This window comes from Corylus avellana, chromosome 1 (genome assembly GCF_965113065.1).
Source record: "Corylus avellana chromosome 1, dhCorAvel1.hap1.2, whole genome shotgun sequence".
In the NCBI taxonomy this organism is placed as follows: domain Eukaryota; kingdom Viridiplantae; phylum Streptophyta; class Magnoliopsida; order Fagales; family Betulaceae; genus Corylus; species Corylus avellana.
The window spans coordinates 47490846-47515250 of NC_142490.1; the positions used below are offsets into that span (position 1 = coordinate 47490846).

At 35.1% G+C, this 24405-nt stretch overlaps 1 protein-coding gene, 1 long non-coding RNA gene and 1 pseudogene across 4 annotated transcripts; 2 read left to right on the forward strand and 1 right to left on the reverse strand.

Annotated features, from left to right (window-relative positions):
- Positions 1–1674: 1674 nt before the first annotated feature.
- Positions 1675–7867, forward strand: LOC132168519 (putative calcium-transporting ATPase 13, plasma membrane-type). Its single transcript, XM_059579511.2, has 2 exons — positions 1675–2061; positions 4864–7867. The coding sequence occupies exons 1-2, from the start codon at positions 1954–1956 to the stop codon at positions 7288–7290; spliced, it is 2535 nt and encodes an 844-aa protein (XP_059435494.2). The 5' UTR covers positions 1675–1953; the 3' UTR covers positions 7291–7867.
- LOC132168520 (uncharacterized) lies at positions 2022–8445 on the reverse strand. Of its 3 annotated transcripts, none has more exons than XR_009438884.2 (4): positions 8345–8445; positions 7969–8125; positions 2541–2661; positions 2022–2108 (listed from the first exon to the last, which is right to left on the reverse strand). It is a non-coding gene; the product is annotated as an uncharacterized LOC132168520 (long non-coding RNA). The 3 variants fall into 3 exon arrangements; XR_009438880.2 differs by having other exon boundaries at positions 2541–2666; XR_015912669.1 differs by having other exon boundaries at positions 2541–2758.
- Positions 8446–12569: 4124 nt separating this feature from the next.
- Positions 12570–17174, forward strand: LOC132170180 (calcium-transporting ATPase 12, plasma membrane-type-like; annotated as a pseudogene).
- The last annotated feature ends 7231 nt before the right edge of the window (positions 17175–24405 follow it).

The window sequence follows — 24405 nt, forward strand, 5'->3', positions numbered from 1 at the left end:
ATTCACCCACCCATCCAGTGACCTAACTAAATAATACAATAGCCAAAGAAGCAAGTCAAGCTTTGCACCTTCAAAATGTAAATATACGAAATCGTTTCTTACAGGGAAGAAGGCAGTGGTGAGTGGCGGCGCCGCTGCTTCGTGGTGGTTGGGGCGCTGGATTGTGGTGGCGGCGGCCGATTGTGGTATTTGGGGTATGAAACCCTACAGATACAAAATACTTTTGTTTTGTTTTGTTTTTTTGTTTTTTTTTTTTTAATTTTATATATTTATTAAATAAAGGGTTTTTTTTTTTTTTTTTAATTAAATAAAATGCTGGTTAACCCAGGTTTGGTTAACCAACCTTTTTACGAATGGTTTCCTGAAGAAATGCTACTGTGTAGCATTACTCATAATGTATATTGATATGTGTAATTTAAAATTAGGAGAAACTTCACTTACCCCTTTAAATTTTCATGTTTTTTGCAGACACCTCTCCATTGTTCAAAAACTCTCACTTTAATGTATCCATTGTTTCCTTCCACTTTGCCCATTCCGTTAGGATTTTGTAGTTAAATCAAACGGTTAAATGAGTAAAAGTCCTTTATACCCCTAATTTTTTTTCAAATTCCAAATTTACCCTTATTTATAAATAAAAAATTATTATTATAATTATTATATTAAGAAAATAATAATAAAAAAATGATAAAAAAGTGACCCACCGGGGTTCACTTTGTGACCCGCCAGTGGTTCACAAGACCCACCGGAGGTCACTTGTGACCTACTGTTACTATTTTTTTTAAAAAATATATAATAATAATAATAAGACCCGTGGGTCACAATACAGGTGAGTTAGATTCACCGGTAAACCCACGGGTCAAGATTTAAAAAATCAAATTATTTTTTAATAAAAAATAAGGGCATGATTTAAATTTCACACTCCTCAGTTAGGATTTCACAGAAAATCCTAACGGAAGATGCAAAGTGGAAGGAAACAAAAATTAGATACATCAAAGTGAGAATTTTTGAACAATAAAAAAAATGTCTGCGAAAAACACGAAAGTTTAAGAGGATAAATAAAGTTTTCCTTAAAATTAAAATAAAAACATGGAGTTGTTTATTATACTTTGACTACGTCGAAATTGTATGAGAAATGGTTTGTCGTGGAGTACTCGTGGGGATATTGCCAGTTGTCACTGTCCAAGATCCTGATGATTGGCTGCTTCTAGGAACCAACAATCTATATATTCTATCCGCATAAAAAATAATTTGTTAAACCTTTTTTCCTTTTTTTTTTTTTTTTTTTTTTTTTTTTTTTTCAACTCAATACGGGGGAGAGGGAAAAAAGGGTAATACTCCGTTATCTTATTACTTTACTTACCGACCAATAATCCTAATTAAAAAATGACAAAAATTTCTTTTAAAATAGTCTGAAAGAAATATCTTCTAATTCATTTAAAATAGTACAAAATATCTATAAATATTTAAAATTTATATTAAATTTAGTCTAAATTAATAAACTGTTATTAATGATGTTAAGAATTTAATGTGGTCGAAGGAAATTTCTTTCGGACCGATTTATAAGAAATTTTTGTCCTTTAAAAAATTTGCTAACTCAAAAGTAAATTGTCAAAATCATGAAGAATATAATTCATCCAAAACAAAAAATGATGAAGAGTTAAACCCCCATACAAAGTTGCAAAAGGTAAAAATCCCTTTCTCTCATTTTCAGTCATGGACGCCTTCACGCATGCAGGAGACCGACGGAAATGTTAAGAGAGTTAGAGACGCCATGCGGCAATTTTCAGGAGAAATGGACGTAGCTTCCACGAAGATTCTAAAGCGCGAAAGTTGAAGCCATACAAATATATATCAATATGGTCTTAGAGTCTTTCCCATGGACAGAGAGCACAACGTTTGTTCTCGTCCATTTCTTTACACAAATACAGATCGAGCCAAACTCAGACAAGCGTCATGTCAGAAGCAGATAAAGCTGCTGCGAAGGGTTCTCTTGCTCTCCACAGGCTCTCATCATCGAGTTCCTTCTATAGTTGCGTCAGCTTTGATGACACAGAAGAGGAGGTAATCAAGCGAAACCTGTTACAATATATTTGAAGCCTCTTTGGCAACTAATATCAAGCTGCATGCATTATTATTGAGCTTTTAAACACAAACGAACATGAAAAAAAGATCACTATGGGATTTTAGCTAAAACAAGAGCTTTCATGATGATAAGAGTAGTTACAGGGGATTTTAGAATACTTCACAATCATTGTTTTCAAATTAAATAGTGAAGATATTGCCATATTAGATTTATCACTTTATTATTTAATTACCATATACACTTGGGTATTAGAATACCCTAAAATTCTAGGGAATCTTGATCTGTTACAATTGTATCTCTCAATGGATCAAAGGTGTAGCTAGTCCCCATTTTCAAATTTTGTTCTAGACCAAAAAGAGGCCAATATGCTTTTCATGAAGGAGAAACACAAGCACATAATTTGGGTCAATCAAGATGACATCATGAGACAGTGAAGAGAAAAACTGAGGCTACATACCAGTTATTGTAGTCTGCTTGCCTGATTACACATTGATCACAGGCTGATTTGAATTCCCCCAAGTCTTAGGAGCAGCCAATATATATGAGACTTTTGACTTATCTTTAGGAGAAGCTTATATCTGCCCTGGAGTTGAGTTATCATATTAATATATCTTCTAATTCATATTTTGCAGCATCCACAAATTACGGCAAGCGTGGAAATTTTATCTGCATCACCTGATCATGTTTCCATAAGTGTAAATTTGGATGGTGAGAATGACAACTCTATGAATGATGCAAAACTTCAACAAGCAAACATTGTCCAGATGGTAAAGGAGGAGGACTTGGATTCTATACATAAGTTTGGCCATGATGAGGACCTTGAGTCCCCGCTACTTGTCAGTAACCGGCCGGAGGAGCAAAATATCATATCAGGAGCAGATAAAGCTGCTGTGAAGGATTCTAGAGCTTTCCACAGACTCTCATCATCGAAGGAATCCTTCCATAGTATCATCAGCTTTAATGATGACACCGCAGATAAAGCTGCTGAGAAGGGTTCTAGAGCTTTCCACAGACTCTCATCATCGACTTCCTTCTATAGCTCATCATCAACTTCCTTCCATAGCTGCACCGGCTTTGAGGACAGCAGCATTGATGAAACAGGAGGGGAGGTAATTAATTAAGCTTTCTATTTTGTATCCGTTGGATTTATATGGTGGATGATAGTGCAAGTTTAGTTGGTCTGAGCTTAGCCTTATACTTGCTTAAGCTCCCAGAGCCTTGATAAAGAAACTGATCTAAAGCAGTGGCAGAACACCGCTGCTATATGTTGGAAAAGGTCACTGCATTATGTATACCATTCGGCCAAGCCGCAAACATAGCGCCATTACCAATGCTCAGGAATGGTCACCAACCCCTTCGAACACAATTTCGAAACAATACTTGAAAACCCAAAAATTTCTTTGTTTTTCTCATCAATCAAGTAGAAATAGCCCCACCCACTTTACTGACAATTAAAGGAAATGTACTCTACATTAAGATGAAGCAAAGGTCAGCTCCCTTGCTGTAGATCGAATAGCCAAAATTTACACTGAGAAATTTGAGGAGGAAAAGTTTTGTGTGAATGACATTCAACTCTTGTTCAAACAAAGCTGCAGGATGTCGTTCGAGTCAAAAAGCTTTGATCGGTAACCCGATCGAAGTACGTTTGAATGAGCTTATACCATGGAGCCTTGATCACTAGCTCGATCATATGTCTTTCAAACAAGGTGGTTCTAGAATGCTTCGATTGTAGTGTTGGTTGTAGTTTCGTTTGATCTACGGTGCGATTTGTAGTTTTGTTCAAACGAGATCATGGCAGGGTAGTTTTGTAATTTTCCTTTTCGAGCTGTAACCGTACATCTATTTAAGCCTAATAAGGATGGCTTGGCCCCCAAACTTTAGTATTGCTATAAGCTTTTCAATAAGAAATACTCTAGGGACAGTTTTCTTCAGATTTCTTGCAAATTCCTAGATTTTTCTTGGTTTTTGTTATCAGTTGTGAGTTGTGTGCCGGTAGAATCAGCTTCCCACTATGTTACGCTGCATCACTCCTTTAGGATTTATCATGTTGCAAAAGTTTAAAACCTATATGCATACAGATGAAGTAACTTCCCCACCCCCCAGTCTTGTTTGAACAAGATTGCAGCATGGTAGTTTTTGTAATTTGTATTCCTTTTAAGCCTAATAGGGATGGCCTGGCCGGCATATTTTAGTATCATGATTAGTTTTTCAATAAGAAATACTATTGGAAGAGTTTTCTTCAGCTTTTCTGCAATTTTCTTAACTTTTCTTGGTTTCATGGAAGAGTTGTGAATTGTGTGCTGATAGATTCAGCTTCCCACTATGCCACGTTGCATCATTCCTTAGGTTTTATCATCTTGCAAAAATTTAAAACCTATAGCATACAGATGAAGTAACTTCCACCCCCTCTAGCCCACAATAAGCCTCGTTGGAATAGAGTAGTTTAGTAATTTTTGCTCCAAGGTTGCGACCCTACTTTGAATTAAGCCTAATAAGGATGGATTGGAGAGTTTTCTTCAGTTCTTCTGCAATTTCCTTGATTTTGTGGAAGATTTGTGAGTTTTTTAACAAGCACCCTTCATTAATTATGTACTTATTACATCTTAATTTAAACAAAAAAATTCTTATATATATTAACATTCATCCAAAGAATTTTTAACAAAATAAAACCAGAATTGACTATCTTTAGGAGGAGCTTACATCTTCCCTTCGAGTCAACTGACTTCAAGTTAAAAATAATAGTCATCATATTAATATATCTTCTAATTCATATTTTGCAGCATCCACAAATTACAGCAAGTGTGGAAATTTTATCAGCATCACCTCATGTTTCCATAAATGTAAATTTGGATGGTGAGAACGAAAATTCTATCAATGATGCAAAACTCCAAGAAGCAAACATTGCCAGGATGGTAAAGGAGAAGGACTTGGATTCTATACAGAAGTTTGGAGGCATCAAAGGAATTTCAGAAGCTCTGGATACTGATTTAGAGACTGGAATCCGTCACTCTAGACACAGAGCTAGCACACTCTCCAAAACACAGACTCCTGAACGAGGCTTCTTCAAATTTCTCTTAAAGTATTGCAGTAATTGCATCATTTTCCTTCTATTCGTCTCTGCAGTGCTGTCACTTGTGTTTGGGATCGAGGAGGATGGTCTCAGGACTGGTTGGTATGAAGGAGTCATCATAATTATTGCCATCGTCATACTTGTGGCTGCTCCTTCGCTACGTGACTTCTGGCTTGAACATTCATGGAAGATGTCAGGAAAGCAGAAGCCATTGGAAGTTGATGTCCTCATAGGGGGGCACCCACAGAAAGTACACATGGGCGATGTTTTGGTGGGTGACATAGTATGCCTGAAGAAGGAAACTCTAATCCCTGCTGATGGTTTGTTCATATCTGGTGATCAGCTTCTAAAACTAAATGATGGTCTAGAGTCCACCATTGATGATAGGAACCCATTTCTGTTCTATGGCGCAAAGGTGGTTGATGGAAGTGGGCGCATGCTAGTTACATCTGTGGGAATGGACACCACATGGAGTCAGCTGATGGGCCGGGTCATCCATCCCCGCCACAAGACCTCATTACCAGCTGAGCTTGACAGGGTGAGCATTCGCACACAAATTACTGGTCTTTCAATCTCAATCCTCATCCTTGTAGTGTTGTTCCTCCGGTTTAAGTTTAAAAAGGAATTAGATGTTGGCTCCAACCTCCCAGAGCTGAAGGGGAAACCAATTGGAAGCGAGGAGATAATAGATGCGACTATGAGATTTGTCGTGGAACTAAATGGGAAGACCAGAACCTTAACAACTTCACTTACTATATTGCTGGTTGGAGTGACGGAAGGAATACCTTTTGTAGTTGCATTCACCATCGATTATTGGAACAAGAAAATGCTGTCTGACAAGGCTGTTGCTCAAGAACCTTTGGCTTGTCTCACCATGGCTTCAGTCACCACTATCTGCATTGACAAAACTGGCTGGCCAACACTAGACCCGTCGGCAGATGAGGTGTGCAGGACAGAGACAAGAAATGCAATTGAAGGGTGGAAAAAGAATGGAGTTAACATCATACTGGTTTCAGAAGATGATGTGTCAGTGTTGGAAGACATAGCTCTCAGATTTGGACTGCTTGCCAATTCAAAGAGATCATCTGCGCTTGAAGGTGAACAGTTTCAGAATTACAGCAATGAAGAGAGGATGAATGAAGTAGATAAAATCATGGTGATGGGAAGCTCCTTCCCTTCTCACAGGCTCCTTCTGGTGCAGTGTTTGAAGAAAAAAGGCCACAAAGTAGCAATGGTTGGAGTCAAAACAAATGAGATTCCTGCACTAAAGGAAGCTGATGTGTGCATTGTGATGGGAATTTGTAGCAGTGAAATGGACACACAGAATTCTGACATCATCATCAGGGATGGAAATATCAGTTTCTTGGTCACTATTGTCAGCTGTGGAAGATGTACTTATGACAACATTCGGAAGTATATCCAACTTGTGCTCACCATGAATATTGCAGGGTGGTTGATAACCTTGATCACAACCATTTATTTTGGATATTCTCCAATTACGGCAATCCATTTGCTCTGGGCAAACTTCTTTGTGACCCTTCTAGGTGGCTTTGCATTACTTACAGAGCCCACAACAGAGAAACTAATGGAAAAGCCTCCAATGATCAGACAAAGTGAACCACTGATCACCAAGGCTATGCGGAGAAACCTAGTCAGTCAAGCTCTATATCAGGTTGCCATCTTGGTGACCATCCAATTCAAAGGGGAAGCTATCCTGGGCATAAGCGAGGATGTTTGTAAAACCATCATCTTCAATACTTTTTTTCTCTGCCAAGTATTCAACCAAGTCAATGCAAGAGAGCTGGAGAGGAAGAATGTATTTAGGGACATTCATTCTAACCCTTGGTTTTTGGTGGCTGTGGTTCTCATTGTGGGGCTGCAGGTGGCTTTTATTGAGATTGCACATTTCTTTGTTGGCAATGCAAGATTGAATTGGGTGCAGTGGTTCGTCTGTCTTCTAATTGGGATGGTTTCATGGGCTATCGATTGGGCTACAAAGTACACATCAGGCTGCATCATGGATTGCTTTGATGGGTCACATATGGGAACCTTTGGTACGACACCCTCTGATCCCTCAGAATCTGCAACTCTCGAGCTGCCACTCATGAATGGAAACTTGACACCAGTCTCATCTTAGTTTATACTGATTTCCACTTTTAGCATACAAAGAGGCATGTAGAAACATAATTACCAGGTGTAGTTGTATATGGGGAGTCAGGGCACGATTGATTTAGGAAACACCACGATTTTATGTGTTTGCCAAATTTAGATGACTTTTCCAGCATTAGATTTTCTTTGATTGTTCTAATTTTTCTTCTTTGATGGGAGATTTTCTTACCTTTTATTTACTTTTTTTGGATGTTGTTATAAGTTGTGAACCATTGTAACGAATAATTCAGTTTTTTATATACATAGATTCTCATCATAGCTTCTTCTTTTTTTCCCTCAAATTCGCTTGCTTTAATGTTCTGTTTGCTTTTGTGTTCCTATTCTCATTCCAGGAACAGTGTGTGCAAATTTCTAATTGAACTCCCTCTCTAAGCACCATATATAAAGATTTGTAAATCTGGCAAGTAAAATAGACCAAGTTCTGATATAAAGAACAGCAAAATAAATTAGAGAGAGAAAAACAGCCATATTCATAACCCTGCATGCAGTTCTGAAGGATTTCAACAAACAGCCATATTCATTCTCTTTGAATTACTAAAGAGAGAGAGAAAAAAAAAAAAAAACAGAGAGTTTGTGAAATGGGAAGCATAGAAAAAGAAAGAGCAACTCAGAATCAAAGAGAAACAGAGCATTCAAATGACATTACCTGAGGACTTGATTGGCACACTGGCCACTGGGTATAGGTCGAACGGTTTCAACAGCAGCGTTGACTTCGGTTGAGGAAGACAAAGACTTAACGACTTAACGTTCGTACGCCTCGCTTGAAAGATTTGTTTTATGTAATTGCTTTGGGCTGCTGAGTTCTGATATAATTATATAAAGAACAGCAAAATAAATTAGAGAGAAAAAAACAGCCATATTCATAACCCTGCATTCAGTTCTGAAGGATTTCAACAAACAGCCATATTCATTCTCTTTGAATTACTAAAAAAAAAAAAACAGAGAGTTTGTGAAATGGGAAGCATAGAAAAAGAAAGAGCAACTCAGAATCAAAGAGAAACAGAGCATTCAAATGGCATTACCTGAGGACTTGATTGGCACACTGGCCACTGGGTAGTGGGTATTAGTCGAACGGTTTCAACTTTCAACTTTCAACCTTCAACAGCAGCGAGGACTTCGGTTGAAGAAGACGAAGACTTACGCCTCACGTGTGTACGACAGTACGAGTGGTGGATAGTGCATGCGACTTATTGACGCCAAACCTTTCGACCTATTAGAAAGATCCGACTTAAAAGATTTGTATTTTTGTAATAGCTTTGGGCTGTTGATATCTGCTTAAAGGAATAGCTTTGGGCCTCATGGCCTGAATTCGGCTTCATGAAAGACATGGTACCAATATCATTCCATGGTATGATCATTAATTTTTGTCACGTTTTTCAGTAAATTTAATATGAACTTAACATAAAATTAACGTATTAAAAATTAAAAGCTGAAATTGCCGACGAGTCGACGACTTTGGCGAAAGGATGAGTAAGGTAACTCAATACTGTGTCTTTTGAGTTATTGTAACTCTTGTCTCAATAGAGAGGATGAATAAGGTAAATAATATCACCATAATGAAAAGTTGTACCCCATTTGATAAGCTCCTTTTGGTGAGTGTTTGAAGAAAAAAGGCAAGAGAGTAGCATAATTTTGATCAAAAATTCGCAATCTAGGCAAAATTGAAAGTTATTTAATTTTTTTTTTAATGATATTTAATTCTTCTTCTCTCCCTAAAAATGAAAGGCAAAATGTAAAGAGGCGAAAAAAAAAAAAAAGAATGAGTTTGCCTATCATTAAAAAATTAATGAGAGTTTTTGTGAAGTTTTCTTTTAAATTATTTCTTCATTTTGTGTGTCCAAACGAAGATCCAAGTAGCATTTAAAGGTTCACACAAGCAATCCAACCAATCAATTAAAGCAGTCAATGCAGATTGTCTCTGTTTTCAACCCTTGGTTTGGCGGATGGTTTTTTCATGACGGATGGTGTCACTTTGGATTAATTGTTATAATCAGGCAACAACAGTTAAGTATTAAAATCTTAAGCAATTTTGAGTTTCATATAAACTCTCTCTTTCGATTACTACTCTAATTGCTGAAAATTCGATTATATGCTATAGTAAAAGAGAACGCATGTTTGGGCCTCATGGGTTTAGTTCAACTTATTAATAATAGTTACGGGCTGGCAAAACAGGTACGTGCTATGACCTGTTTACGACCCATTTATTCTATGCATGTTTTTTTATAATAAGGTTCATCTAGTCTTCATAAATAATAGTTATATGTATAGGATTAACATATACCTGTTTATTTGCCAAATATCTGTTTTGCCAACCCTCTCGTCACTGGACTGTGAAATGCTTTAAAGGTTGATGAAAGAGTCATATACAACAAGGGTTATTTAGGGTATTATATTTCTTTTTCTTTTTTTTGTTATTAGGGCACTCACAAAGTCACAATGATTTCTCTAAATCATATTGACCTTTTTTTAAAAGTAGATAAAACCTCCCAAAATCTCACTCTAATGGTTTCTCTAGAGATTCCTTAAACTACCATCAAGCTACAGTTGCATATATACCAATCAGAACAAACTCATCAATGCCAACAACAATTTTACAAACAAATATTTAAGCATATAATTTTAAAGAAGCAAATATGAATTGAAATTTTAAAGAAAGAAACCATCGTGAATGCTAGAAGTCGGCGTATTCTCTTTGTACTTTGAAACGTAGAACTCGGCCACTCTTTACCATTATCTCATTTTTGACCTATGGACTTTTTCTGTCCTTTTGATTATGACCTCCTAATATTTTGTTCTGTAATAAATTTTTTATTTAAATAATATTGAAAAAATAATTAATATGATATAAAAAATAAAAGTTGAAAAAATTGGAGTTTTGACATGCTCATTACCAAACAAGGCCTTAAGAGTCTCAAAATATGAGAGTTTGTTGGAGCCTCACGACGGGATGCGTGTCCAATTTTGTTACCACAGCTGAAGAAAAATGGACTGCATGTTGTCGCTATTTATAAGTGGTCAAAAAAGTTAAACCATTATCGCTTCTTTGGGAGATGTTATCGTAAGCGCTCCTCCGTCAGCTTCACGTAAGCGATCCTCCGTCAGCTTCACGAAAAGGTTGAAAAAACGTTTTTCTTCTGTCCTTTTTATTTACAATTTTTTAATAAATCAGTCATTCTACGTATTAATGGCAGATTTTTTAAACATTGTTAAGTACAAAAGGTCAGATGTTAATCCTAAGTGACTACGTGGCAAAGGGCTGAGACCCAAAAATTCAAAAGATTATTTTCAAAATTAACTCTAAAATTTTTGCTTTTTATATCATATTAATCACTTTTAATTACTATTCAAATAAAAAAATCAATACAAAACTAAATTTTTCACTTTTTTTTATACAAAATATTCTTACTTTTTTTTTTTATATTAATTAAATCTGCTACAGTACCAGTCTACTCCCTTTTTTCCATTCCATTGCCAAATACAGCCAACATAAAAGATAAATTTTAGGGGTATCTTAGGCCTTCCAAAAAATAAGCTAAATCTGCTATTATAATTCTCTAATTATTTTCATTAATCAAGCAACGAATTATATTTACTTACAAGAACAAATCGATGTTAAAGGAAGAAGACGTACATCTTGCAGTCATGCAGATTCAATGGCTAAGATTTTGTTTGGCAAAGCCTTTTTCCTTAGATATTGTAGGTGATGTCAATTGATGTGAAAAAAATAAAAAATAAAAATGTTTGGTAAAAAAAAGTGAAAAAATTTTGTTTTGTAGTAATTTTTTTTATTTGAAAAGTAATAAAAAGTGAATTATGTGATATAAAAAGTGAAAAAAGTAAGAATGTTTTGATGTTGATTTTTTTTTTTTGTGTTGTTGAGAAATTGTGCATGAACAGTAAAAAAGGAAAAGAAAGGCTCTGCCAAATAAAGCTTGAGTCATTAACTCCTTCCTAGTCTCAATTATATCATCAAATTAGATATCATCGATACTTAATTAGTCATTTAGTCTATGTATATAACTAAGCTTCTCGTGTAATTAGTCTTTGCATGTAACTTTACTTTCTCATAAGTCATCAGCAAAAATAATTTATTTGCTTGTTTTCAATAGAAACATGATTGAAAAACAAATTTCAAAGATACATATATATGGCATCCTAAGACTTCTAATACTATCTCAACAGTCAACACTTAAGTTAAGAGTACTTAACTATAGACTAATAACTAAATAATAAAGATAGATACTAATTAACTAATAAGTAAGAGTCTTGTTCTTATCCATTTCTCGTATATCTGGTACGTACGTAACATCAGACTAATTCTTTTAAGAAACTTATAAGAATTAATGGACAGAAAAAAGACAAATAAAGTTTTCATGGACAAAAATCTTCCAGCATGCATGCAGTGTGAAGACAATTATGCCTGCATGATAATAACCGATTCTAGAACATATATATCTGAGTAATCGTTGAATTTGTTTTTTGGGACGAATACCTATCATTAGATTTGTGATGGATATTTTTTAAATTTTAATCAAATTGATAATTTTAAGTATAAAAAAATGAAAATTTGTCTAGTATTACTATAAGACAAAAGGAAAAGGCCAGGGGATTCCTGTCCCTATATCCACTTGCATATAATAATATATGCAAGTGGATATTGTCTACGTGGCCAGATAGAAAGTCTGACATTTGAATTTAAGTGTGAATCCAACGCATATGTGAAAAGTATTTGGAAGGAATGTTCGATTAGGGTGAAAGTTAATTTAGAGAGAAAACAAGAAAATGGTCAAAGAATGAACAATAAAATCGTGATATGACTCCTTACCTAATGGCTAATGCTACTTAATGGCATGCATGCACGGCTTCGAAGAGCTCCACTATTTTTCTCTCAAAGTAGATAATAATAAGGTGTGAGGATAACGTTCAATTAATGATCCCTTAAAACATCATCATCATATAAAAGAGTTATATATATTCGAACCTCTTATATTAGCTGCTAGTGAGTTTTACTGGCTAAGAAATTTTTTATTTTCTAGATAATAAGTTAATTACCTCAAGTGGTACTGATTTTTATACCTTAAATAGGACTGGTGCGTGCATGAGAGGCCGAATGAGCACGAAGAGAATTGAAGCTCAAGAGTTTCACAATCTTCAGGTAATTCTCTGTGCATTTCTTTATTTGAATCAACTTCTGTATATGACATTCTTTCATAAACTTGATATATGCTACCCAATCCGACAGGCCATATGTCAACGACAAGCTCCGTCCAGGAAGAGAACTTTGAGTCTCAGCCAATAGCCAAAACGACTGAGCAAAATCTCATATCAACAGTGGATAAAGATAAGGAGAGTCTTATTGATCTTGACAGAGATTCATCATCCATTTCCTCCATCAGCTTCGATGAAACAGGAGGAGTAAGATATCTATTAATCACTTGAGAGATGAGTTCTCACAGCCGACAAAGAAACCGGCTCAATTTTTTTCCATTTCTTTTTAATAATATTTTGGGGTTGATCACGTCAAACAACCCTTTTGGGATTTCCATTTCTTTTTAGGTCTATTTACTGGCTTTTTAAATACATAGTTTCCTTCTAGTTGTGTTTGCATACACAGCATATATGGTAGCATACACTACCAAGGCTTTATCAACTGGTTCAGTTTCTTGCATGTGCATGCATGCAGGTGCATGCTATCAACTGGTTCAGTTTCTTTTAAATAAATAATCTCTTAAGAGAAAATTCGAAAGTATCTTTCTTTTTAAATAATATATATAATCTCTTAGGTGAAAATTAGAAAGCATCTTTCCTTTCAAATAATTAATGTAATTTTTGTACGTAGGAAGAAATTAGGGTATTTTCCCTAATTACTCTTGTAACTTGTAAGGCCTTTTCTATAAAATCCAAGGTTTATTGGATTAGAGGTATCTTACAATTTCTTCATATATTTCACATTGTATGAATTTTAGGAGGCATTAATTAGCTCCCTCAAAGTAGCTGATCTGTTTTCTATTTGATTTTCGCATTTCCCTAGGTTCTAAACCTTCCAATACCATTTGATCCGTTCCAAAGTAGTTTTGGGCGTGACAATATATATATATATATATATATATATATATATATATATATATATATAGAAGATTTAATCCGTACAATACCTTCCAACTTATAAAACTTAGGACACGTTTTTTTTTTTTTTTTTTTTTTTTTTTTTCTTTTAAAAAAAAGTAGTCATTCCCATTAGAATGGTTAAAGTAATAGCTATTCTTTTTTCCTTTTTTTTTTTTAAAAAAAAAAAGAAATGAGAGGAATAATTAGTCCTTAAAATATAGATTGTGTTTTCCAAAAAAGTCAACATTATTCATTTACTTTTTCAAACCCAAATTACAAAGAGAAAAAAAAGGATAAATATACTTTGACCCCTTGACCTCACAGCCATTTTTTAGTTAGTCTCCTAAAGCGACAGGTGTGAAACTTAGGGTATTAGATATCACATCTAAATGGTGTCCATCATAAAATTAAGGATCCATTTCAATATTATCCAATGCAGGACTAAGAATGGCTTAGTCTTTTTATGCTGGACGAGGGTCCACCACGAAAGGCTTCAGTTCAGGGGCAGTGCGATCACCTCTTTGTTATGGGTGGCCAACTACTCCCACTCATCGAAATCATTCCTGTTTTTTTTTTGGAAAAAAATAAAAAAATATATGGATTTTTTGAAAAACACAATATATTTCTCTAGGAATAGCCCTATGTTTTGTTAGGGTGGCTAACCTCCCATATAATTTTCAATTTTTTTTTTCTTTTTAAATCCGGAGCATTTTAAAAATTTTGATTCAATTCTAGTGACCGCATTTTTTTTTACCAAATAAAAAAAAATAGAAATAATCATTATATTTGAACCTCTTATATTCATAAAATAATTCATTCTTATTTTTAAAGGAATTACCATTTCGTATACCAAATGTATTAGTTCATAGTGGTGATGTGATTTAGCATTTCATATTGTTGAGAATAAGGTTGTATATTGAATTACATTGAGTACCGCTCGTACATAAGGGGCATATATATATACATGTCAATATTAATACAGACACATACATCATACATGCACAACCATGTTGTCACAGTATACATGAAAAACATCATTATGAGCAATCATGTTGTCACAGTATACAAGAGTAGCAGAAGAAAGAGAGACCCATATCCTATAACAACCATCGCAACCAAATTAAAGAAGTTCCAAAGTGATGTTTGATAGAGCACGATATTCAATCTCAATATATAGTTTATTTCTTACGTCACTAATAAATAGGAGAGGTGCCAAGTAGGAAACAATAATAAACGGTAGAACGACGATTTGTGAGACAAAACTATATTTAATTAATTTAACACATGAAAAAACTCTAACATATCAAGCTAATGATGTACTTTAATCATCAAAGCAGAGACGTCTTTATATATTGGTCTTTCTCTTTTAGTGGATGGTAGGATTTCAGCATCATTTCTTATCAGTTTTCTTTTTGCTGGAAAATAAGACTTATTTTCTTATATTTTTTAAATTTCAGAACCCACAAATAGTGCCAAGTGTGGAAATCACTTCAGCAATATTAGCTCATGTTCCCATAAATATGGATTCCAATGATGCAAAACTCCAACAAGCCCACATAATTCCCAGGATTTTAGCAGAGAGAGGCGTCCAAGGAGTTGCTGAGGCTTTGGATACTAATTTAGAGAACGGACTTGATGAGGAACATCTACATTGTCGGCGCCAAGCCAGCACATTATCCCTAACACTTGCTCCTACACCAGGCTTCTTTATACGTATCCTAAAAGCTTGCAATGATTGCACCGTTTGGCTTCTATTCCTGGCTGCAGGGTTGTCAATTTTCTTTGGTATCAACGGCATGACCGATGGTTTACTCTACGGTTTTATCACAATTTCTGTTATCATCGTGATTGTGGTACTTAATATGTCAGGAAAGCAACAACCATCGAAAATGCCTCGAAAGGCGATTATAGTCAGGAGAGGGGGACACGAAAAGGAAGTTTCCAGCTCCGATGTTTTAGTAGGTGACATTGTTCCCCTCGAGAGGGGTCGTCTGATCCCTGCTGATGGTTTGTTCTTCACATTGGGTGAATCCTTGAAACTGGAATTGGATGATGGGTCCACCATTGATGCCAATAAGCCATTTCTGTTCTATGGTGCAAAGGTGACTGGTGGATCTGGTGGCATGTTGGTTACATCAGTGGGCACAGATACAACATTTGGTCAGTTGATGACTCAGGTTACCCAAACCCCAGGCATGACCCCATTACCAGTGGAACTTGATAAAGTGAATAACATATTACATGTTGCTGGCCTTTTAATCCCTATCCTCATCCTTTTTGTGTTGTTCCTCCGCTTGAAGCTTGGAGACGAAGATGTTAAATCTAAGCTCCCACAGCTCAGGGTGAAACCAATTCATATAGTGGATGCAATCAACAGACTTTTTGTGAATTCAAATGGGAGGTTCAGTACTTTAATAGCCACACTTACTATGTCGCTGATTGGAGTAAAGGGAGGAATGCCTTATGTAATCTCGTGCGGCATTGATTATTGGCAGAAGAAGATGCTGTCTAAAAAGGCCTTTGCCGATCAAAAACCTTTGGCTTGGCTCACCATGGGCTCGGTCTCAACTATCTGCATTGACAAAGCTGCTTGGCTACCACTAAACCAACCGGCAGTTGGCAAGGACTCTAAAGAGACGAGCAAAGCAATAGAAGGTTTGAAAACCGCTGGAGTTAACATCATATTGGTTTCAGAAGATAAAGAGTCAGGGTTGGAAGCCATAGCTCTCGCGTCAGATGGATTGGTGATTGAAGGTGAAAACTGTCGAAATTACAGCGATCATGAAGAGAGGATGACTAAGGTAAATAATATCACCTTGATGGAAAGTTGTACCCCATTTGATAAGCTCCTTCTGGTGCAGTGTTTGAAGAAAAAAGGCAATAGAGTAGCAATGGTTGGAGGCAAAACAAACGAGATTCCTGCACTGAAAGAAGCTGACGTGGGACTTGTGATGGAGAGTTATAGCAGCGAAATGGCCATAGAAAGCTCTGAAATCATCATCAGGGATGGTAACTTCAGTTTCTTGGTCACCATTATAAGGTGTGGGAGATGTACATATGAAAATATACGCAAGTATATCCAATTTCAGCTTAGCATGACTATTGCAGGGCTGTTGATACCCACCATCACAACCATATCTTTTGGATATTCTCCAATTTCGATAATCCAATTGCCATGGGCAAACTTTGTTTCCACTTTTCTAGGTGGCCTTGCATTAATGACTGAGCCGCCAACAGATAAATTGATGGAGAAGCTGCCACTGAGACAAACCGAACCACTGATCACCAAGGCTATGTGGAGAAACCTTGTTAGCCAAGCTCTATATCAGACTGCCAGCTCGGTGTTCTTCCAATCTAAGGGGCAGACTATCCTGGGCATCAGCAAGAAGGTTAGTGAAACCATTATCTTTAATAGCTTTGTTCTCTGCCAAGTCTTTAACATAGTCAACGCTAGGGAGCTGGAGAAGAAGAACGTGTTCAGGGGCATTCATCGTAACCCCTGGATTTGGGTGGCTGTGTGTGTTATTCTAGTGGTCCAGGTGGCTTTTATTGAGATTGCACATATCCTTATAGGCAATGGAATTTTGAATTGGGTGGAGTGGCTCATCTGTCTTATAATTGGGATGAGTTTATTGGCAACCGATTGGGCTACAAAATGGACATCAGAATGCATTGTGGATTGGTTCTCACATATGGGAACCATGCATTGGCATGACACCATCAGCTCCCTCAGAATCTAGTTAATTCTATTGTTGAGTTGAAACTCATGAATGGTAATTCCTGCCCTTTCGCATCTTTGTGGGACATGTAGAAATAAAAATATCCTCTACTGCTGGTCATTGTACTATCATACTACTAGCTTGTACCATTAGGTTGTAATACTCTTGTGTAATATTAAGAAGAATGATAGTTTATAAAGATAATCATAAATGTTACGTCCCACATTAATTGCTTTTTTTTTTTTTTTATATCGAGAAACCTCTTCGAGGCAGGACCCTTTGGACTTACCCTAGCAGATTAAACTAGTTTTTACTAAATAAAACTTGTTTTTATAGAACATTTCCATATGAACTAGTTTAATACTTTTCCTTGGAGGCCTCTATGTACAGTTTTCAGTGTGATTAATATTCAATATTCGTGGTTGTTTTTGTTTCAATAGATCTATTGTCATGACAGGAACAATCTTGATAACAGGGGAACCGATATTTCAATTTAGTGAATTAGCAAATGACTAGAGACGGATCGCCGCTAATGAAATTTGACACACTCATGAATCTTGCTGGTGCACGCGCTACATTCTATGGTAAGGTGTTTCAATAAACAACTAGCAGATGAATAGATATCACCAAACTATTTCTTCTCATTGAACCACAAAGAGAGAGAGAGAGAGAGAGAGAGAGAGTTAGAGAGAGATTGAAGAACCAAACATGAAGGTGATCGGTCAAATCATTCAAAAATGAAAGATGCCACTCTAAGATTTCAAGTGCCACTCTGCATTAATGGATCAAAGCGAAGCAGAGCATTCAAATGGCATTACCTGATCGTTGGTAATCCGACGTTAGATTGGCACACTGGGTAAAGGCCAATCTGGCCTCTTCATCTACGACCCTCCTGCCTCCTCTCGGAAAAAAAAAAAAAAAAATTAATAAATCAAATTGACTCCATTAGTTTTCATACAATTTTAATTTGATTTTTATGTTTTTAATTTCAACAATAAGTTGTTAAATTTTCTCTTAATTTAAAGAAGTCTATCTATCAACTTATTGTCTAATTCATTATTAAGGAAAACTTCACTTAATCCTCTGAACTTTTATCACTTTTGTAATTAGTTCATAAAGTTCAAAAACTCTCAATTTAGTGTATCAAATTTTTAATTTTTTCAAGCACAAAAAAGATTGGTAAATCTGGCAAATAATATAATTTTGATAACAAGGAAAATAGACCAAGTTCTAATGGAATCGTAAAATAAATTAATTAGAGATACACTGATGAACCCTAGCTAGCTACCTAGCCTGCATGCATTTCTGCAACATTGTATATGAGAATAAGGCATTTCAATAAACAGCTTGCAGATGAAGGGTTTGAACATAAACCATGTATTCTAGAGGCAGCCATATTCATTTTTTTTTAGATGAATAAGTATTTCATTAAACCAAAGCTCAAAATAGAGCAACTCTACAGCACAGATACAACTCCTTCCAAAGTCAAGGGACACAACTCCTTACAAAGAAAACGGAGGAAACAACCCCTCACAAAGCACAAAACAGGAGAAACAACCTACAAATCAAAATTACAAAGAATAGTAGCAAGTAAATTCCACAAAGAGCGCAACAAAAGGTTTTCCTTAAATCTAGGAAAACCTCTTTTCACAGCAATCCTTGACCATAGAGGCAGCCATATTCATTCTCTTTGAATTAAAGAGATAAAACAACAGAAATTTCGTGAAATGGAAAGCATACAAAAAGAAAAGAAAGAGCAACTCAGAATCAAAGAGAACCTGCAGAGGATACCTGAGAGTAGCAGAGCGTGGACTTGGATTGTAGATGAGGAGACTTACTGAGTGAAGAGTACGTGTGGTAGATAGTGCATGCGCCTATTCAAAAGATCTCACTTTAAAACATTTGTTTTATGTAATAGCTTTGGGCGGCTGAGTTGGGCTTTTTGTAATAGCTTTGGGCCTCATGGCCTGATGATGTGCCAACTTTCTCTGACCCTTTTACTGCTAGACCTTGGCCTTATTAGCTTCTGATGCCAGGGTTGGCTGCTTCTAGGAGCCAATAATTTATATGAAAAAGAAATGCTATACATTCAAAATTTTCTTTCTAAAAGTTAGTTCTCAAATGATGTATCACCATCCCATGAGTTAGTAACACACTTCCCAAAATAATAAATCTCATGAGATGATGACACATCATTTGAGAGCTAACTTTTGAGAAGAAAATTTGGAATGTGTAGCACTCCTCTTATATGAATATAAAAAGAGATAAATGTAAATTATAAATTGTTCTTTGTTGTATTAAAAAAGATCTTCAGGTAAGTCATAATAACAATTTAGTCTATGCAGTCAAATTCTGTCAAAGTACTTGATGGATTATGTTAGTGTGCCACATTAATACCAATAAAATTATGACATGTGTCACTCTTAATAAAAAAAAAATATATATATAAATATATTAAATATATGGGTGTGAAGAGTAGTATTAATTACTCTTAGGCAATATATATATATATAGAAAATTACATGAGAGCCATATATATCACCCACCAGCACCAAGCACACTTACAATGTTAAGACCAGAAAGATAATACTACTGCAAGAAATACCATGCTCAGCATTAATAATGATCTCTCACCCCTTTTGAAGAAATTTAGAAGAAAAAAAAAAAACATCCCCAATTTCTCATTAATCAAGAATTAAATATTCACCCTCTTTACCATAAATTAAAGAAATAAATTTCTTGAAATCGTTTCAGATGGTAAATGAGTATGTATATATACTTCCGTCTTAAATAGGCTATAAGTCGTAATCTTACTAAGAAATCTCAAAACAACATTATCTTAGCAGGAAGATTCTTTAATTATCTAAATACTTGAGTGTCGAGATGAAACAAAGCTAAAGTACTCCACTTATCTTCAATTAATATCCGCAACTCCTGATTGTTCATTTTTCTTTTTTCTTTTTTTCTTTCTTATTAACTTCTGATTTTAAATGATGCATGCACTCACTATTCAGCTTCCAAGCAGAAAGGAACAATAACATATTATTATGCATACTTGAAAAATTTAATTGAAACGATGTGAATAAATGAAGTCATGATTCAAACTTATAACATTTAGTTATGATATAATAGGTTAAATTATTATTTATCTCAAAAACATTTAAATTAATAAAAATAAATAAATTTAATCATTTAATTAATATTTATAACATCTCAACTACTTAAATACAATTGAGCTGATCTGAAATATCCTAATCTAAGTTGTATCTTGTCTGAAGACGTATTTGAATGCATGCATGGGGACCTTTCTGATCACGTGTGTTGTGGAGCCCATGAGGTGTGATTTTTTTTCTTAGTTTTTTTTTACCTTGCTAAGTAAGGAAAGAGCTATGACTGCATCCATTACATCATATGAGATTCGGATAATCACCAGTGTTTGAAAACTTTATCTGTCCGTTTGATTGCTACAACTACAAGTTGGCAGTTGGCACTATCATTTTTGGCTGCTTCTAGAAGTGGGATTCAATTTCATGCACTCGTTTCTACTCAAAATATGTTGCAATTGCCAAGATGACTCCAGTAATTACACTCCATCTCACGTCATGGACGATCTTCAGACATGCTGGCCGGGGATGGCAGACAGTAGCCTGCGAGAAACAGTTGATTTTTCAATATATTTCTTCATAAATATCACTCAGCCAAAGAACATGTCTGCGACATGTTTGTCTAAGTGGTCAAAAAAATTGAAAAACATGCACATCGTCGCTTTTTAATTCTCTATTATTGTCGCGTACGTAATAACGGTAAAGCGTTTGTGTTTGCGAGATCGATGTATGGTCAGCTTCACGTAAGCATGCACTCCTCTGTTGAATACATGCAGTTGTGTGTGCCCTGCTAAAGATGGAAAAATCTTCCATGATCAACAACAACCAATCATATCACTTATCCATTTTCCAAGTCCACGTCTAGGGGAGTGGGTTGGGCGGTGTTGAAATGTGTCTTATTAACTCAATAAAATAAAATAAAATGTAGCTTGCTTATCAAGAAGGTTAGGATTCTTCTAATTCCTTCACTGTGGATATCGCATGCGGCATGTGGACTACCGTGGAAAAAATAAGACCAAGATTGAGACAGCCACGTTCTAGAGACATGACAAGAAGTTTGATCGAAGCTAGCGAAGACAGGTTCGTTGGTGACTCATTAGCCCATAAAAAATAAAAAAAAAAGAGAAAGAAATGTGAGCTCAGTACTCGAGGGTCCGTTGCCGTTTTCTCAATAGTGAAAAGTTCCAATAGGATATGTTTGCAAAGAGGCTCGATCGGACCAAGACCTCAATTTCAATTTTTTTTTTTTTTCAAAATTAATTATAATATTTTTACTTTTTACATCACATCAATCACTTTTTATTATTATTTAAATAAAAAAAATCACTACAAAATAAATTTTTTTTACTTTTTTATATAAACATTCTTACTTTTTTCTCTCATATCAATCAAATCTGCTATAGTACCGTTCCACTCTCTTTTCTCATTCCTTTGCCAAACACAGCCATAATGTGTAACTGCAAAATTTTCCAAGTCTAGAAAGCAATATTAATTAGCAGCTGATGCAAGACACACCCTGTAAGAGAAAGGCATGTAGGATTGTGAGAGTACGTAAGAGCACTCCTTGTAGCCTCACCAAAATTATTTTTTTGGTTATTTTTGGCCAGACAATTTAATTAAAATGGTCTAAATGTCCACTTTTCAGCCTCACTACTTTAATCAAAAAAAAAAAAAAAAGTGAATAGTACTTACCAAATTTAAAAATTACTATTCACTCACCTATTGATTAAACAAATATAATTTCTCTCTCCCTTTTTGCTTTTCGTTTCTCTCTTTTTTTTTTTTTTTTTTTTGTAACCTTTCTCCCTTCTCTTTTCTTCTCTCTTCCTTTTCATTGAAATCAAAGTATATATATTATGCCATATAATTGCATTAAATATTATTACTACTGAATGATAGTAAAGACAAAAAATCCACCTTTTTTGTTTTTAACAAAAAAAAAAAAAAAAAACTTTCCAAAATTGATATGGGAGTGGAAATAAGCCGACGGGACTAACAATCCAAAATCAATCATGAAAAACATTATTTTTTTCCAATAGAAATTAAAACTAAGAAAACGAAGGAAATATTACAAATTTTTAAAAATATTACCGTTAGAATAAGACAAATATTCTTAAAATAGACCATTAACAAACATTCAAAAATATAAAAATTAGAGAAAGAATAAACAAATATTTGAAAAATAATATTTAAATAAAATAGTGAAAGTTGATTGTTAAAGTAATGAGACTACTATGGGTGCTCTAAAAATGCAAATTGTCAAATTAATCAAAAATGTCATTTTGATTATTTTGGTGAATAAAATTTGATAAGACTCTTAGAAATGCTCACAAGTTAATTAATCGGAGTTACCCAGGTGGAAGTCGGCGTATTCTCTTTGCACTCTGAAAGGTGGAACCCACTCTTTACCACTATCTTATCCTTTACGCCACTATCTTATTTCAAAGCTAAACTCCACTTATCTTCTATATCCCCAACATCTGATTTTTCTTTTTTATTTTTTTTATATCTTTATCTTTCTAATTAACGTCTGATTTTAAATTATGCATGCACTCACTATTCAGCTTAATTCCAAACAGAAAGGAACAAAACCTATTATATATAGATAAAACAAGAATTTTTCTGCCTACTTAAAATATTTAATTGAAACGAAGTGAACGGATGAAGTTGAGATTTAAACTTATAACATTTGGTTTTGATACTATATATTAAATAGCTATTTATCTCAAAAACACTTAAACTAATGAAAATAAATAAATTTAATCATTTAATTAATATTTTTAACATTTTTCCTGCTTAAATGCAAATTAAGGAAGATGAAGGAAGACAATTGAGCTGATCTGCAATATCCTATTCTAATAGCTTGTCTGAAGACGTATTGGAATGCATGGGGACCTCTCTCACGTGTGTTGTAGAACCCATGATCGAGGTTTTATTTGTTTTCTTAATTTTTTTTTTTTTAGCTTGTTAGTTAAGGAAAGAGCTTTGAGTCTATGACTGCATGTCTGCATCCATTACATCGTACGAGATTCGGGTAATCACCAGCTTTGACACTATAGCGCACTATATATTTGAAAACTTTATTTGTCCAGCCGTCCGCGTTTGACTGCTACAAGCGTTAGCACCATCATTTTTGGCTGCTTCTAGAAGTGGGACTCAATTTCATGCACCTCGTTTCTACTCAAAATATGTTGCAATCGCCAAGATGAGTGCTCCAATAATTACACTCCATCTCACGTCATGGACGATCTTCAGACATGCTGGGGATGGCAGGCAGTAGCCTGCGAGAAACAATTGATTTTTCAATATATTTCTTCATAAATATCACTCAACCAAAGAACATGTCAGCGAGACATTGACATGTTTGTCTAAGTGGTCGAAAAAATTGAAAAACATGCACATCATCGCTTTTTAATTCTCTATTATTGTTGCGTACGTAAAGCATTTGTGTTTGGGAGATGTATGGTCAGCTTCACGTAAGCACTCCTCTGTCAGCAATCAGTAATATCAAAAAAAAAAAAATCTTCCACCAGTGTGAATACAGTTGTGTGTGCCCTGCTAAAGATGGAAAAATCTTCCACCATGATCAACAACAGCAGCCTATCACTTATCCATTTTTCAGTAGAGTTGATTGGGCGGTGTTGAAATGTGCCTCATTTAACTCAATAAAATAAAATAAAATGTAGCTTGCTCATCAAGAAGGTTAGGATTCTTCTAGTTCCTTCACGGTGGATATCCCCGGCATGTGGGACTACCGTGGAAAAAATAAGACCAAGATTGAGACAGCCACGTTCTAGAGACATGACAAGAAGTCGATCGGAGCTAAGACAGGTTCGTTGGTCATGACTCATTAGCTAAGAAAAGAAAAGAGAAAGAGTTAATTGATGCTAATTTTTTTGGGGAATTGTGATGAATAATAACATAAGAAAAGAAAAGGCTTTGCCAAGTGCCAAATGGTGAGAATACGTAACTAAATTACTCGGAGTTACCACAAGTGGCTCTGTTTTACCAGGGCTGCCTCGAGCTTAAATAGGCATGGTGAGCGTACGTAACAAGATACAAGAGCAAAGATAAGAAGGGTTCACTTTTTTTTCTGGTAATTCTTTCTGCAATTGTCTTCATGTTATTCAATCTTTCATTTGTCTCTTTTAA